The 12,924-nt window shown below is 37.6% G+C and overlaps 1 protein-coding gene across 8 annotated transcripts in view; it reads left to right on the top strand.

The window, feature by feature from the left end:
• Positions 1 to 12,250, top strand: part of ATP11C (ATPase phospholipid transporting 11C) — a 197,730-nt gene extending 185,480 nt beyond the window's left edge. For 4 of the 8 annotated variants that reach the window (XM_053662335.1, XM_053662338.1, XM_053662334.1 and 1 more), the window contains 3 exons: positions 144 to 297; positions 6,987 to 7,091; positions 9,664 to 12,232. In XM_053662335.1, the coding sequence (XP_053518310.1) occupies positions 144 to 297; positions 6,987 to 7,088 (256 nt within the window). In that variant the 3' untranslated portion in view covers positions 7,089 to 7,091; positions 9,664 to 12,232. Of the gene's footprint in view, positions 1 to 143; positions 298 to 416; positions 6,935 to 6,986; positions 7,092 to 9,663 lie in introns of all 8 variants that reach the window. The other 4 variants (XR_008391049.1, XM_053662333.1, XM_053662336.1 and 1 more) reach the window with 4 other exon arrangements.
• The last annotated feature ends 674 nt before the right edge of the window (positions 12,251 to 12,924 follow it).

Genomic DNA, 12,924 nt, shown 5'->3' with positions numbered 1-12,924 from the left:
TGGAATGTTCTACAGAAAATTATTTTTATTAATGTAAATAAGGAAAATTCCTCTTAAATACAAAACACGGTTTCAATTACACTTCTGTTTCACGTGACATGAACTGATTTGTTTTTCCATTATGTATTTTCTTTCCACTCTAGGCCTTTTCTCAAACAACAGAGAATGTATTTTGTATTTGCCCAAATGCTGTCTTCTGTATCCACATGGTTGGCCATAGTTCTTCTAATATTTATCAGCCTTTTCCCTGAGATTCTCCTGATAGTATTAAAGAATGTAAGAAGAAGAAGCGCCAGGGTAAGAACTAAGTTAATATTACAACCTGATTTTTGGAAGGAGCTTCAATATCTGCCGTGAACTAAAAGCCTTATTTAGAGAATTGCATTAGTTACAGCATGTTAAACCCCTCCTTACAGGTTCATCACTTAATTTCCTCTTCTGCATAAAAAGTATAGTAAAAACTTCGTTATCCAATACAGGTGGTAAGTAGATTCCTTAATAGTGTTCTATGTGACCTTTAGCAATCCATATGGAGCATCACATATGCTCCATATGGAATTTTAAATGAAAAAATGATGTCTTTCTTTAGCCTAAAATTTTCACACCAGGAATTTCCACACCAACATTCCAGGTTGAACTTTAGAAATTTCCCTGTGAGTCATTTGCAGATGTTTTTTTCAGTTAATAATCCCAATTCGCTTCTTCAAAACCTTTCCCCTTCCTTTAATTATAGTGCTGCTTAATCTCTGAGTTGCTTCTAGCCCTGTCTGTCCAGCAGTATAATTGAACCAAAGAAAATCCCCTGGATGTGGTTTCTATATCCTTACCCTCCTGAACACACTTGTAAAAATTCAAGATGGTTTTATAAGTGTGTTTTATTTTTGCTGCTTAAATTGTACTTTTTTTTTTGCGGGAATGAGAAGTTACTACCCTCTGTCAGCCTAATTGCTTGGCACCTGCATTGCCTGATATTTTTTGAATGTTCCTAGAAAAGCCTTTAAAGTGAGAGGGGTAGATTAGCCTGGAAAACAAAAAACTTCTGACAAATTTTGACCAACACATTAATTAAATATGTCATTCCAGCCAATATTAGCTCATTTTGCCAAACAAAACCCTGTTTCTATGATGTTGACACTAACTAGATCTCATAGCCCCTCCAAGGCAACATTTTTAGGAAATAGTCTAAGCCATATCTATCTGACCCATTTCATCACATTTCTGAACCAGTTTAGCCGCAATACTGCTTTGTTTGATTTTTTTTTTTTTGGCGTATTGGATTGATAGAATCCAGTGGTTGTCATTATGCAGACGTAGGGAACTAAAATAATTATAGACGGAGTATCTTCAGTGATTAGATATATAAAAGAGGCGTATCATTGATACAAGTCAGTATTGACCCCCATCAAAAGCAATAGACTATCAGTGGCATAAGCCACATTGATTCTTGCTGTACGAGGCCAGTCAGTGCACAGTTAAGTGGTCAGAACGAGCCTTAATTCCCTGCTTCTGCAGGCCTAATGGGTAGAACTGGACACAACGAAGTTAACCTAGCTAAGACTGCCTTAGTCTACTCTTCCATCTTTCCAATAGACTCCTGACTAACTCCCTCTAGCCTGGTGTTTAGTCTGAGGATGGGAAAGTGACATTTACTTGTGTGATTATATTTTAATATCAGTTGAACAGAGGTAAAACAGATTGCTATAATAGGTTCCTCTCAGAATGGCTCCAGTGGCAATTTGCATAAAGCCAAATAAAAAATGTCACAGTAAAAAATGGTTTGGTACCTTTTTATAATAAAGAATTTGTCTTGGAAGGATCTCTGAGGTATTCTCCCATTCTTTTCATTTGGGAGTACACTTTGGGGTGGTCCTAAATGTTTTTCTTCTTTGGGGTAGTGGAGCTCATAGCAAATAATGGCTCCCACCCAGCTTTGTGCTATAGAGATAAAAAGTCTCAGAAGTCAATACCTTCAAACATATCTTATCCTCTTTCTTGGGCCCTTTCTTTTAAAAATACCTAGATACTTAGGTGATAAGAGCTACTAACAGACAGGGAAAAAGTTAGATACTGGCTGAAAGATGACTTTTATATAAATTAAATGATTGTTAAATGGAAGGAGGCTACAAAGCAGTCACAGGTAAAGATGAGAACATTCCTAATTTCTGTTGAAAGCATGCAGTCCTGGGACTTCAGCCCTTTTTACATAGCAAACATAGAGTGTTGCCAGGCGTTCAGCATGAAATTTGTTTGCCCTTGGTTATGTACATTATAGGAAGAATTCTAGTGTCCATGTTGTAGCTTGGCATGCTGACGTGCTGGAACAATGAGGAGACTTTCCCTCATCACCTTCATGCATTCAATCATTCATTCATTCCTACCCTCATTGAGCCAGTGAACATGTTTAACCACCTAATGATGAACATCTCTCTTTCCCACCAATGTCCGAAAGGCTAAATGGTTTTTCAGACTCTGTGTGATTTTAAGAGTTGCAGATGAGATATAACGTTGTAGGCACTCAGCAGTGCTGCCATTTTTTCTCTTCTTGTTTTTCTTTTTGCCATTTTTTCTCTTGTGAGAAAACACAAGAGTAAAGTAGTGAACGTGAATGCATGAAGGCCAAATGAAACATCACAGCCATGGGTATTCTGATAAGTCACAGGTTTACATAAGGCCCTATTTGGCCATATCAAAGAGGTAGAAATCACTTCTAAAATAAAGCAGAAAGCATATCTTAATGACCAACAGCCTGACATCCTGAGGGACTCCCTACTTTGTTCAGTATCCCTTGCTAAGGCATTGGCCTCATTTTAAAGAGAGACAAAAGATTCTTTTCCACTAGGTTGGCCTCTTACCTGACAGGCTCCCTAATGGGGTAAAGGATCTGTCCCTACTTAGAGGTAGAAGATGCCCTGACTACCAACCAGTAAGCATCTTGGATACTTTGAATCCACTGCCAGAAATGTCTGTGGCAAGTAAGCTCCCAGTGCTGTCCTCACATGGGTCTTGGCTGGCCCTTGGAGAAGGGAATTTAGCAGCGGGTAGTGAGACCGGCTCTGTGGGCTTTGAGAAAGAAGCTAAGCCATTTACATGTAACAGTTACAAAAGCAGCTTTCTGGTGACTCCCATTCAGTTTATCCCACATTCCCTGAGGGTCCACTATAAATTAGCTACTGTACTATGTGTTGCTAATTCAGGGATGAATCAGATAAGGCCCCCAGCTCATAAGGAGCCTCACTCTAGTTGTCATAAAGGGGATTCATATTATTATATAAGCAGAACAGTAGAGTGAATGATATGGCTTATTTTAGGACAACCGAGGTATTTCAGTGTCTTAGTCACTATCTCCTGAAGCCTCCAATAAAAAGGCTCGTATAACAGCCTGTACCACAGCCAAGTTCTGTCATGGCAGTAACATTATAAAGAGTTCTATCTTCAAAAAGGTGAGGGGATTAAGAAGTACAAATTGGTAGTTACAGAATAGTCATGGGGATATAAAGTACAGCAATGAGGATATAGTCAATGATGTTGTAATAACTATGTATGAGGCCAGGAGGGTACTAGATTTATTGGGGCAATCACTTTGTAAGTTATATGAATGTCTAATCATTAGGTTTTACAGCTGAAACTAATCTAATATTATACAGTAACTATAATTGAAAAACTTTTTTCTATTTAATTTTTAAAAGGTGAGGGGAATTTCTGCTATCTTCAGATATAGGTGTTCTCAGTCATTTAACTCAACAGTATAATTAAGCTAATATATTCCTCAGCTGTATTTTCATCAGTGTGCTTAATTATTTTTAAAATATCTAAATATGTTTATTGGTTTTAGAGAGCGAGGAAGGGAGAGAGAGGGATGGGGAGAGAGACAGACAGACAGACAGAGAAACATAGGTGTGGGAGAGAAATATCCGTTGGCTGCCTCCCATACACACCCCGACCAGGGATCAAACCTGCAAGCTAGGTATGTGCCCTGATTGGGAATCAGTCCCCCAACCTTTTGATTTACGGGATGACACTCGAACCACCTGAGCCACACCTGCCAGGGCACACAGTATGCTTAATGTTTGAGCTAAGATTCCATCATTAAGAATCATAGAGCTTTTCTATAGCTTATAAATTGACAAAGCTGTACTGCCATACTGCTGACAGTATATGATGAAATTTCAAAGGAAATTCAAAGTTTAGGATTTTGGGTATTTCAAAAGTTGTGTTTCCCTCTGAGCACAATTGTTGAGCTGTCTCTCAATCAGTGAAATATATATATCGAGACTTTCTGGCCAGGTAGTAAATATCACTTCTCATTACCAACGGAGGAATTTTCCACATGTCTTTATGTGAGTTTTCCCATGTAAAACACCACAATAAAAAGGGAGGCTTGACTTTGCCTATTAGAGATAGGAACACTATAATCCAGCAGGAAGGGGCCCCCGCAATATGGCGATGCCTAGCACTGGATGTCTGCACAAGCAAGCAGAAATATTCCATTCCGTAGGGAGTTCTTTCAGAGTGGAAGGCGAGGAAGAATGTCAGCTGTCTGAGCAAAATTCCCAGAGAAAGCACTTTGGAAATTTTGGAAATGCAATTTATCCTTATAATATCCTTATAATAATAACAATGGTGACAATCATCATTCTATTGAAATGCTGACAGTCACCTGCAACCATTGGTTCTGAGGATAATAGTCCTGTGAACTGGATTAGACAAAAATAAAGTTGAACTCTAACTAACGTTGTGGCTGTTGAGATGGATCTTTATGCATTGGCCTCTTTGACATATTGCTAACTGAGCTGGTGTCAAAGGTCTCTAGATGACTACAAAGGAATGTGGAAATTTCATACTGTTTCAGCTCATTATCTCCCATTCTCTGCCAGCTATATAGTTTTGATGGCTTCAGATACTCTTACCATGTTCTTTACCACCTTCTGTACTTTCATATTTCCTTTTTTTCTGAATAAAGTAACATAATCTGTTGGCCCCTAAAATTTGTGATTCATAGAAATAGTTTTATCTTTCATGGCTGAATGCAAGGTTTTGAGTGGACCAAAATGTTGCAGTCTTAAATAAATAACACTTGCAGAGTAAACATGAGGGTGGGGGACTTCATCATGGTGTGTGCCTGCAAAATAGAAGACAAAGCAATTTTCAAAAATTTTCTAGAAACTAAATATTTCTAGCTTTATTCATTTGTAATTTCCATGTTATCAACATGTCCCCAACTTTCCTTAAGGTAAAAATCCTAACAGGAAAAAATGCGGTAATGTTAAAACAGGAATAAATCCAAGTATTTGCCTTTAAAAGTTTGTTTATTGGACTCTGTTGGATACATATATTACTTTAACTGGTTTATTTTTAAGCCTGTTTTCGATAGCTACTAAGTAGATAATGTGGGTAATTAGCAACATTTGTTAAACTTATTCCCATAGTCCACCACTCATCTTCTGTTTTCCTTGGGCAAGTCTGTAAATTAGCTTATAACTTCAGGCATAGAATAAGAAGGAAAAACATAACCCTTTTTGGTTTTCTCATGAAACTTTATCAATGTTTACTTTTTTTCTGGGCATTTTGAAGGAAAAATGTATAGCTCCTTAGCCTACCCTTTGGAAGAGCTCTCTGTAAGAAAGGAGGAAACCCATCACATTATGTTAGAATAAAGGTAGTCAGGCACCAGCTCAGAGGTAGATGGGACTAAAGTGTGGTTTCACCAAATGTTTTCTCATTGCATTAGTTTTGAGTGGGTTTTTAACTTGCAGCTGCCCAATGGCAGTCAGTCTCTTCAGATTGTATTTGTGCAGTTGGATAGGGGAGACAGTCAAGTCAGTTCAAGGTAGAGTGGTGATGGGCCGTGGACACAGACCTTGGATCAACAGATTTTGAACAGTGGATTAATGATTTAGTAAATTGAAGATTAGAGATAAGCCTTATTTCAATGAGAAGCATACTTTTTAATTATTCATTCAAAATAGTCCATTTTCCCATTAACAAATAATTTTAAATTCATATACAGAGAAATAGTAGTTTGCACATATAATAGACTATTCCTAATTCTAACTTCTACTTTTACTTGAGAAATTAACGTCTTCAAAAATAACATGTCATTTTGACTTCAAATTCTCCAGGTTTCTTTTTAAATGTCTTACATTTCAGAGAATATTTACTTTTTTTTTTGTTTTGGTTTCTGCATTTCTCTTTTTTCTACTGCAATTTTCCACCTTTTGTGCAATTGTGAACAAGGTAACGAATCGCCTCCCTTCCTCAGGAACATCTACTATCTTCATGCTTTCTCAAACTTCCAGCAATCACAGTTTCTCTTGGAGTGAATAAGGTGATTTCCTTTCTTAATGTACCGACTTGCTTGCATTCTCATCTGCCTGACACCATTTTCTGATTATGAGGAATTACTTCTCATGACTCATTTTTATATCTTCTACTGATACCTAAGAGTATTTTGTCATTTTTCTTTAATCATTTGTTCACCTTCTGAAATCGTCACACTGGAGAGGATATTATTTTCAAAAACTTGGACAGTAAGTCTCTGGTTCCATTGATTCCTAGTACATAGTAGAGCCACGACATGTTAGAGCTGATCTGCTCACCAAGACAGGAAGGTTTTGCACAAATTTCTCTTTGATAACTGACGGCACTGCCACAACTCTCAGGGGTGTTCACCAAAAGGATGGCGTGGTTTACTAATCAGACCATATTGACTCATCTACCACATAACCTACCAGTGTCATTCCAAAAACCCAATTTGGCACATACTACTAATGTCTGTGTACTTCTGCCATGAAAACAATTCAAGTTGGAGACTTCTTGGCTCTTTAAATGTATTCATGTAAATGTTATGCATTTGCTACAGTGTGATCATTTGTTCTTTTAGCCAGAAGAGTAGTCTATAGAAAATGATTTTTTTCTTCTACATTTTTGTCAGCAGGTAGGTTAACCAGTCTTCAAATCCTTTAAGTATCTTTACCTCACTATTACAGAGAAATCTGAGCTGTAAAAAGGCATCTGACTCATTATCCACCAGACCTTCAGTCAGACCACTTCTTTTACGAACATTCTCAGACGAATCTAATATATTGTAACAGGTACCTAGTGTTAAGTGGGCTGGCTTTAAAGAAAAAGATTAACAGCATTATAAAGAAAAAAATGAAAATATCACTCTAAATTTTTTCTGCTGTTGGTGTGGTGAACTTTATACTATTCTTTGCCAAAATATAAAGATGCATTACTTGGAATATGAGGAATATGAATTTTAAATTTGCTAACCCCCAAATACAATGTTCAGCATTTTTCAGAGCTGGAGAATAAATATAACATATGTCATTTGTAAGGGGCCGGTAGTCAACAGCGGTACCATCATGTGAAAATGCCCATTAATACTGATCAAGAAGTATAATTTTGATTTTAAAATGTCATTTGAAAAATGGAAAATAAATATTCCAAAATTGCATCTGTATAGTATCAAGTCAGTTTAGCACTGCATGTTCTTTTGGGAATTATGTGAAAATAATTTAATGTGTTTGTATCTCCATGTGCTGTGTCTGTGTGTTTGCAGGTTTAAATTTAATGTCCTTGTAAATGTCTAATCCCCATATATATATATATGTATTAATGAGCCAGTCTACTCTAATCACTTTTAATGTCAAGTTTTATTCAAGCTAAATGTTTCAACTTTCAGAGGTAAAATCTTCCTAGCCATTCAGGGGGGTGCTAGCCTAATTCTGTATACTGCTTAATAATTAATTTTTCCACAAATGAGTAAATTTTATTTGCCAACAAAAGAATATTTGGAAGGAATTAACATGCTATGGGAGGAATCCTTGAACTTGGAATGACTCCGCCATGTGTACTTCGTTTCCCACTGCAGGGGCCTGTTACCCCAGACCTTCATTGGTCTTTTATCCATTATTGGGAATTCAGAGTGACTCACGAATGAGGTTTACAAGCTTGTCAGCTTGGAAACAACCCTATACAGCTTAGAGCTGGGCTGTCTTTCCTGAACACATAAAAATTAATGCTTATCGTGAAAGAAATTTTAGGTCAGTTCGTTTTGAAGCTAACAATTGTGAGTCCACCTCATTTACTGGCCGTCAACTTCACACTCCAGCAAAGAATAAATATTGAACTAATGGATAGATTCCATTGGTTCTTCTGTCTCCTACAGTTCATCACAGTCTGCATATGCCATGTTATTTTGGAAGCTGACTGGTTGGCCCCCTAGCCCCCATTTTGAGCAGCTTGGCTGCTTATATTTCCCCTCAGTGATGACTCTGCTTCCCAGGAACCTTTAAAGTCTTTGATTCTTTTGTCCCAGATAGTCTTGTCCTAAGCTGTGTGGTGCATTTTAGCTGTATTTTTTCTAGTGAATTTTGTATCCCCCTGGATTGCTCTCTTTAGCTTGTTCTGTGGTTTGGGGTTCTAGGCTGGGTCACAGACCCCTGCTGCTGCTTTTGGCCTCTCCAGGGCTTTAACTCGTACAATATATAATAGAGAGCTAAGGAAGTTGTGCTTTTTTTTTTTTAAGCACTTGTTCTATTTTAACATACTTATTTCTTCCAGGAATATACATTCACGTGGCATTAGTTCTCCTCCAAGGAAAATATTTGGCAATTAGTTTAGCTCCACTGAGCTTGTCACTTGCATGACAGTGGCAGCCTTATTTTCATTAGTCCCCATGACCCTGCTACCTGCAAAAGCAATGTGAGAATGTGGAACATGAAAAGGAATGGAAGGTACTGTAGAGGACTTCTAGTCCAGCCACGGCAAGGAGGGTGTACCTTCCTTCGGAAAGAAATGGGACGGAAAGAGCACACCCCATTAAAGCCTTCCACTACTCAGGTTTGAAAAGGTTGGGTTTTAGAGTAGAGAATCAAAGTTAGGCTCCCTCCCTCGACATACGACTTCTACTTTTCAACATACCAGATTCACTCAGGCATCCATTGGCCTATCACAACCCATCCTGATGATAGCATTTGATAATATTTAGAGGACAGAAAAGAATGTACAATTTTTAAGGGAAATTTCTCTGTTTTCTTAAAAGATAATGAATGAGAAAAACAAAAGAGTCTGCTGACCCTTAGATACATGATCTGCCAACAAGAAAATTAACTTCAGCATTACAGGGAGGAGACATGTTTTTTTTTTTCAATAAAGGGAAAATACTTTCGCAACAGTCTCTCCAAACAATATATCTTCAGACAAATCTCTGCCAAAATGCACACATCCAGAAACCAGTCATGGATGCATTCACTCAGCAGGCCCTGAGCATCTGCTGCATGCCAGACACCGTGCTAGGCATTGGAGATACAAATAAAATGCCCCTGTTTTCAAGGCGCTCCCAGGCTAGAGGACGGGATCGGCGGTGGGAGGTTAGTTCCAGTGGCAGCAGCTGTTAGGAGAGCCCTGGAGCGGTCCAAAAGCAGAAAGGAAGCCTGAATCTTATTCTGCTGACCAATGACAAAATGATTAAAATCTGGTGATTGTGTCACTCTTTTTCTTTTTCCCTGCATGTGAATAAAACTTGGCACTTTAAGACAGTTGCTTTCTAATTGTAACCAAATTTACTACTTGATTTATGTTTGAAAATGCTATGCAGATGGTTTCACCTTACTCGTATTAAAATAAGCCTTTTAACTCTGTATATTTTAAATTTTTCAGAATCAGAATCTTGAACTGCCTATGTTATTGTCCTACAAGCATATTGACAGTGGTTACAGCTAAAAAAGAAAGCATGAAGAAACAACTACAAAAAGTTATCATCTCAGGATACTCAATATGCAACAAACTGAACCACTCTGTTATGTCTAGAGTTCAGAATATATGTCCATTAAATACCAAATGACTATCATAATCATTTACAGTTATTGTAAGTAGCCATTATGGCCAAAGCTCTAAGTTATGAATTACATGAAAGTTGAAAGTAAGAATATTTAGAATTCCAGCTTTAAATAAAATAATATAACTTTCCAAATGGGTGCTCTTTTAACCCATGAAATTTGTGAATGGATTTTAATACAGTAGTGTAAAATAGAAGTCATGCAATGGGAATGAATAGATTTTGCTAATATGTCTCTTCTTTTTGCCTGGCGGAAGAAATCAGCTGTTTGGATCACATTTCTTGTTCCTGCTGAATGATAATCTTAAATTATTTTCAACATGTGAAAGGAATACTTGAAAATTCAGGAAGACTAAAGGATGATATCAATGCGTCAGATAGAATAATTAATCCTTTCCATTTACCCACATGCTAAGTTTGTCTGGATAGAATATCCTTGCCCCCAAAATACCTTGAACACGTACGTGGAAATAATGTTAGTCCTGGATGTTTTTGTGAGAATCCAAAAAATGTATTTTATTTTCATTCTTCTGAATAAGCCCCACTTACTGGGTGTGCGGGTACTAGATTTGCAAATAAAACATTTCCAGTCACTTAGTAACCCCTTAAAATAGTTCAGTTATAACAGATTTTCCCCACATCAGCCATTCTGGCATGAGGTAAGGTGAGAAAAACCATAAAACCACTTTACATAAAAGTAAAGGTCGTTCTGCACATTGGTCTTTCATAACTTTGTAGGGAGCGGGTAAGAGTAGCTTCTTTCAGACTTAACGGTTTTAGTTGGAAAGAGGCTACGTGTGTGTATATATTCAGCACTTTTCTTATTGCCAATATCGGAGGGACAGATCCACCCCAAGACGGTGTGTTTCAGCCTGCAGAGCCATAATTCGAGGCATAAATGTTGTCTCTCTTAGCAAACTCGGCTGGGTAACAGTCTAACTCTAAACCGTGAAACCCACCTTGGGCAAGTCCTCGACTTCCTGGGCTAGAAGGAGGTTTTAGCCTCTTAATGAGTTCACTTCAAACATAAAAGTAAATGTGAAGTGTCATCATTACATGTAAACATGAAACATATTGTTTATGGATATCAGTGACATTTGACTACTAAATTGAAAGGGTCTTTTAAAAAGTGTTGTCATACCAGTTTCCATTTCTGTTTGTCTGTACTGTTATTAGTGTTTATATTGTACCCTTTTGGAAAAGTATTGGGTTCAATCTGTACCACTGTGTTTACATAGTCCATATGGCACATTTTATTCTTCCATATCTAGTTTGTGTTAGTGTTTAGGTTTGACTTTTCTTAAATTTTAGAAGGACTTGATTTCACTCATCAGAACCATTTCATCATCACTGACCCATTCCCACTATTGCATTTGTTCTCATCTATCAGTATTATTTTTGAGTATTTTGTTTGGTGTCATTCACACCTTACGTACGTGTTCTGTGTTCTGGTAGCCTGTATCTAAAAGCAAAGTCTACATAATCTTTGCCTATTCCAAAGAGCTAAAAAGAGAGACCCAAGAAAGCTTTGGACATTTTGTTGTTGTTCTTATTTTTATTGTCGTTGCTGTATTGTTAATGTTTAAATGTAAAAACTCTGGGGACTGTGAATACAAATGAGAGAGCCACAGTGGATAAAGAAGGTCGTTTCATGCAGAGCCATTGGAGATCTGACATAATCAGAATATCCATGGTAGTGGAAATAAAACTGGTAGCCTTTAAAATTTCTTGCAGCCAGCGAGAAAGATGAGTAAGGGGGATGTCATGTCTCAGCCACACATGACACTGCGCTCCAAGCTCACAATGGCCATGACGTGTAATACCATGGTTTAGATCCCTGAGGGGACCCGACTCTCCTTTTTGATAAACGTTTTATGAATGAGCTATAAAATGGCTAGTGTGGGGTTAACAGATGGAACAACTTGAAGTAAGCCGTCCAGTATGCCCAGCACTATGATCTAACCACCTCATTTTGTGACAGAAAAGGAGAAAAGTGTAATAGTAGGATCATATTACATCATTTGAATAATTTTGAACTATCGATGTCCTTGTAATTCCACAGCTGTTGTCCGTTGTTTGAGGATGTTATCTACTAAACTGAGAAAATTAATTTCATACCTACTACATTTACACCAGCAACAGTATGAATGGAAGCGTAAATTTGGAACATTCATAGTACTTTAGTAATGACATTTTTAATAACATGCGTATATAAATGCAGATTTTAATGCGTGTTGACAAAATCATTTTTCAGCTTGCAAAATGGGACTGCAATATGACATTTTTCACTTAGGCAATTTTTTACATCTATGTTGTTGCTTTCTATAATGAATGTGAATGCCATCTTTTATGAATGCAAGTTGCCTTTTTCATTACAAAAATTTTCTTTGATGTAATCAATAAACTTTGGTATGATATGATTGATATTTTAGCCTCTTTTTTTGGAAAGATCTGTTTGACATAAAAACAATATGGAAGCAGTTTGGTGATGGAAAATAAGTTTCTAATTTCCTCTCTGCCCGTACAAATCACAAAAGATTGACCATTTCTCCACGCGTTCAACTGACACTTTAGGGCAGTATCTAATTTGTGGAGGTCACGTTATTGGCAAGAGTATTGAATAAGACTGTATCTTGTCACTGCAAAGATAAAGGCCCAGCCAAATCAGCAAATACATTTTGAAAGTCTACTGTGTGCTTGGCGGTGCGCACTTGCTGCTGCCCATGCATCGGAAGTGGTGTGATACATGGTTTGTGTCTCCATCCCATTGAAATCACTTGATTCTTAAGTAGCCAAAGATGCAGAGATTTTACAGTAGCTTGGAACTCAGTCCAAAATGTGTGTGTGCACCTCTCCCCTCTATCCCACTTCTAGCCCTCCCCTCCTCCCCTCCCCCTCCCCCTCCCCCCTCCCCTCCTCCCCTCTCCTTCCTCAAACATGGAAGTCCCTTTTGAAAGACTCTGCTCACTTTCACTGCTAAGAAACTGAAATTTCTCCACTGTAATTTCATGCATTACATTTTGACACTTCAGTTTCTTTTTGTTGCCCTTTGTTTCGTTAGATGAGAAATGGACTGTATTTGA

This window comes from Artibeus jamaicensis, unplaced genomic scaffold, assembly GCF_021234435.1.
Source record: "Artibeus jamaicensis isolate MK-2021 breed Jamaican fruit bat unplaced genomic scaffold, CSHL_Jam_final contig_240, whole genome shotgun sequence".
Taxonomy (NCBI): domain Eukaryota; kingdom Metazoa; phylum Chordata; class Mammalia; order Chiroptera; family Phyllostomidae; genus Artibeus; species Artibeus jamaicensis.
The sequence above is the reverse complement of the archived record's forward strand: the minus strand, read 5'-3'. Positions and strand labels throughout refer to the sequence as shown.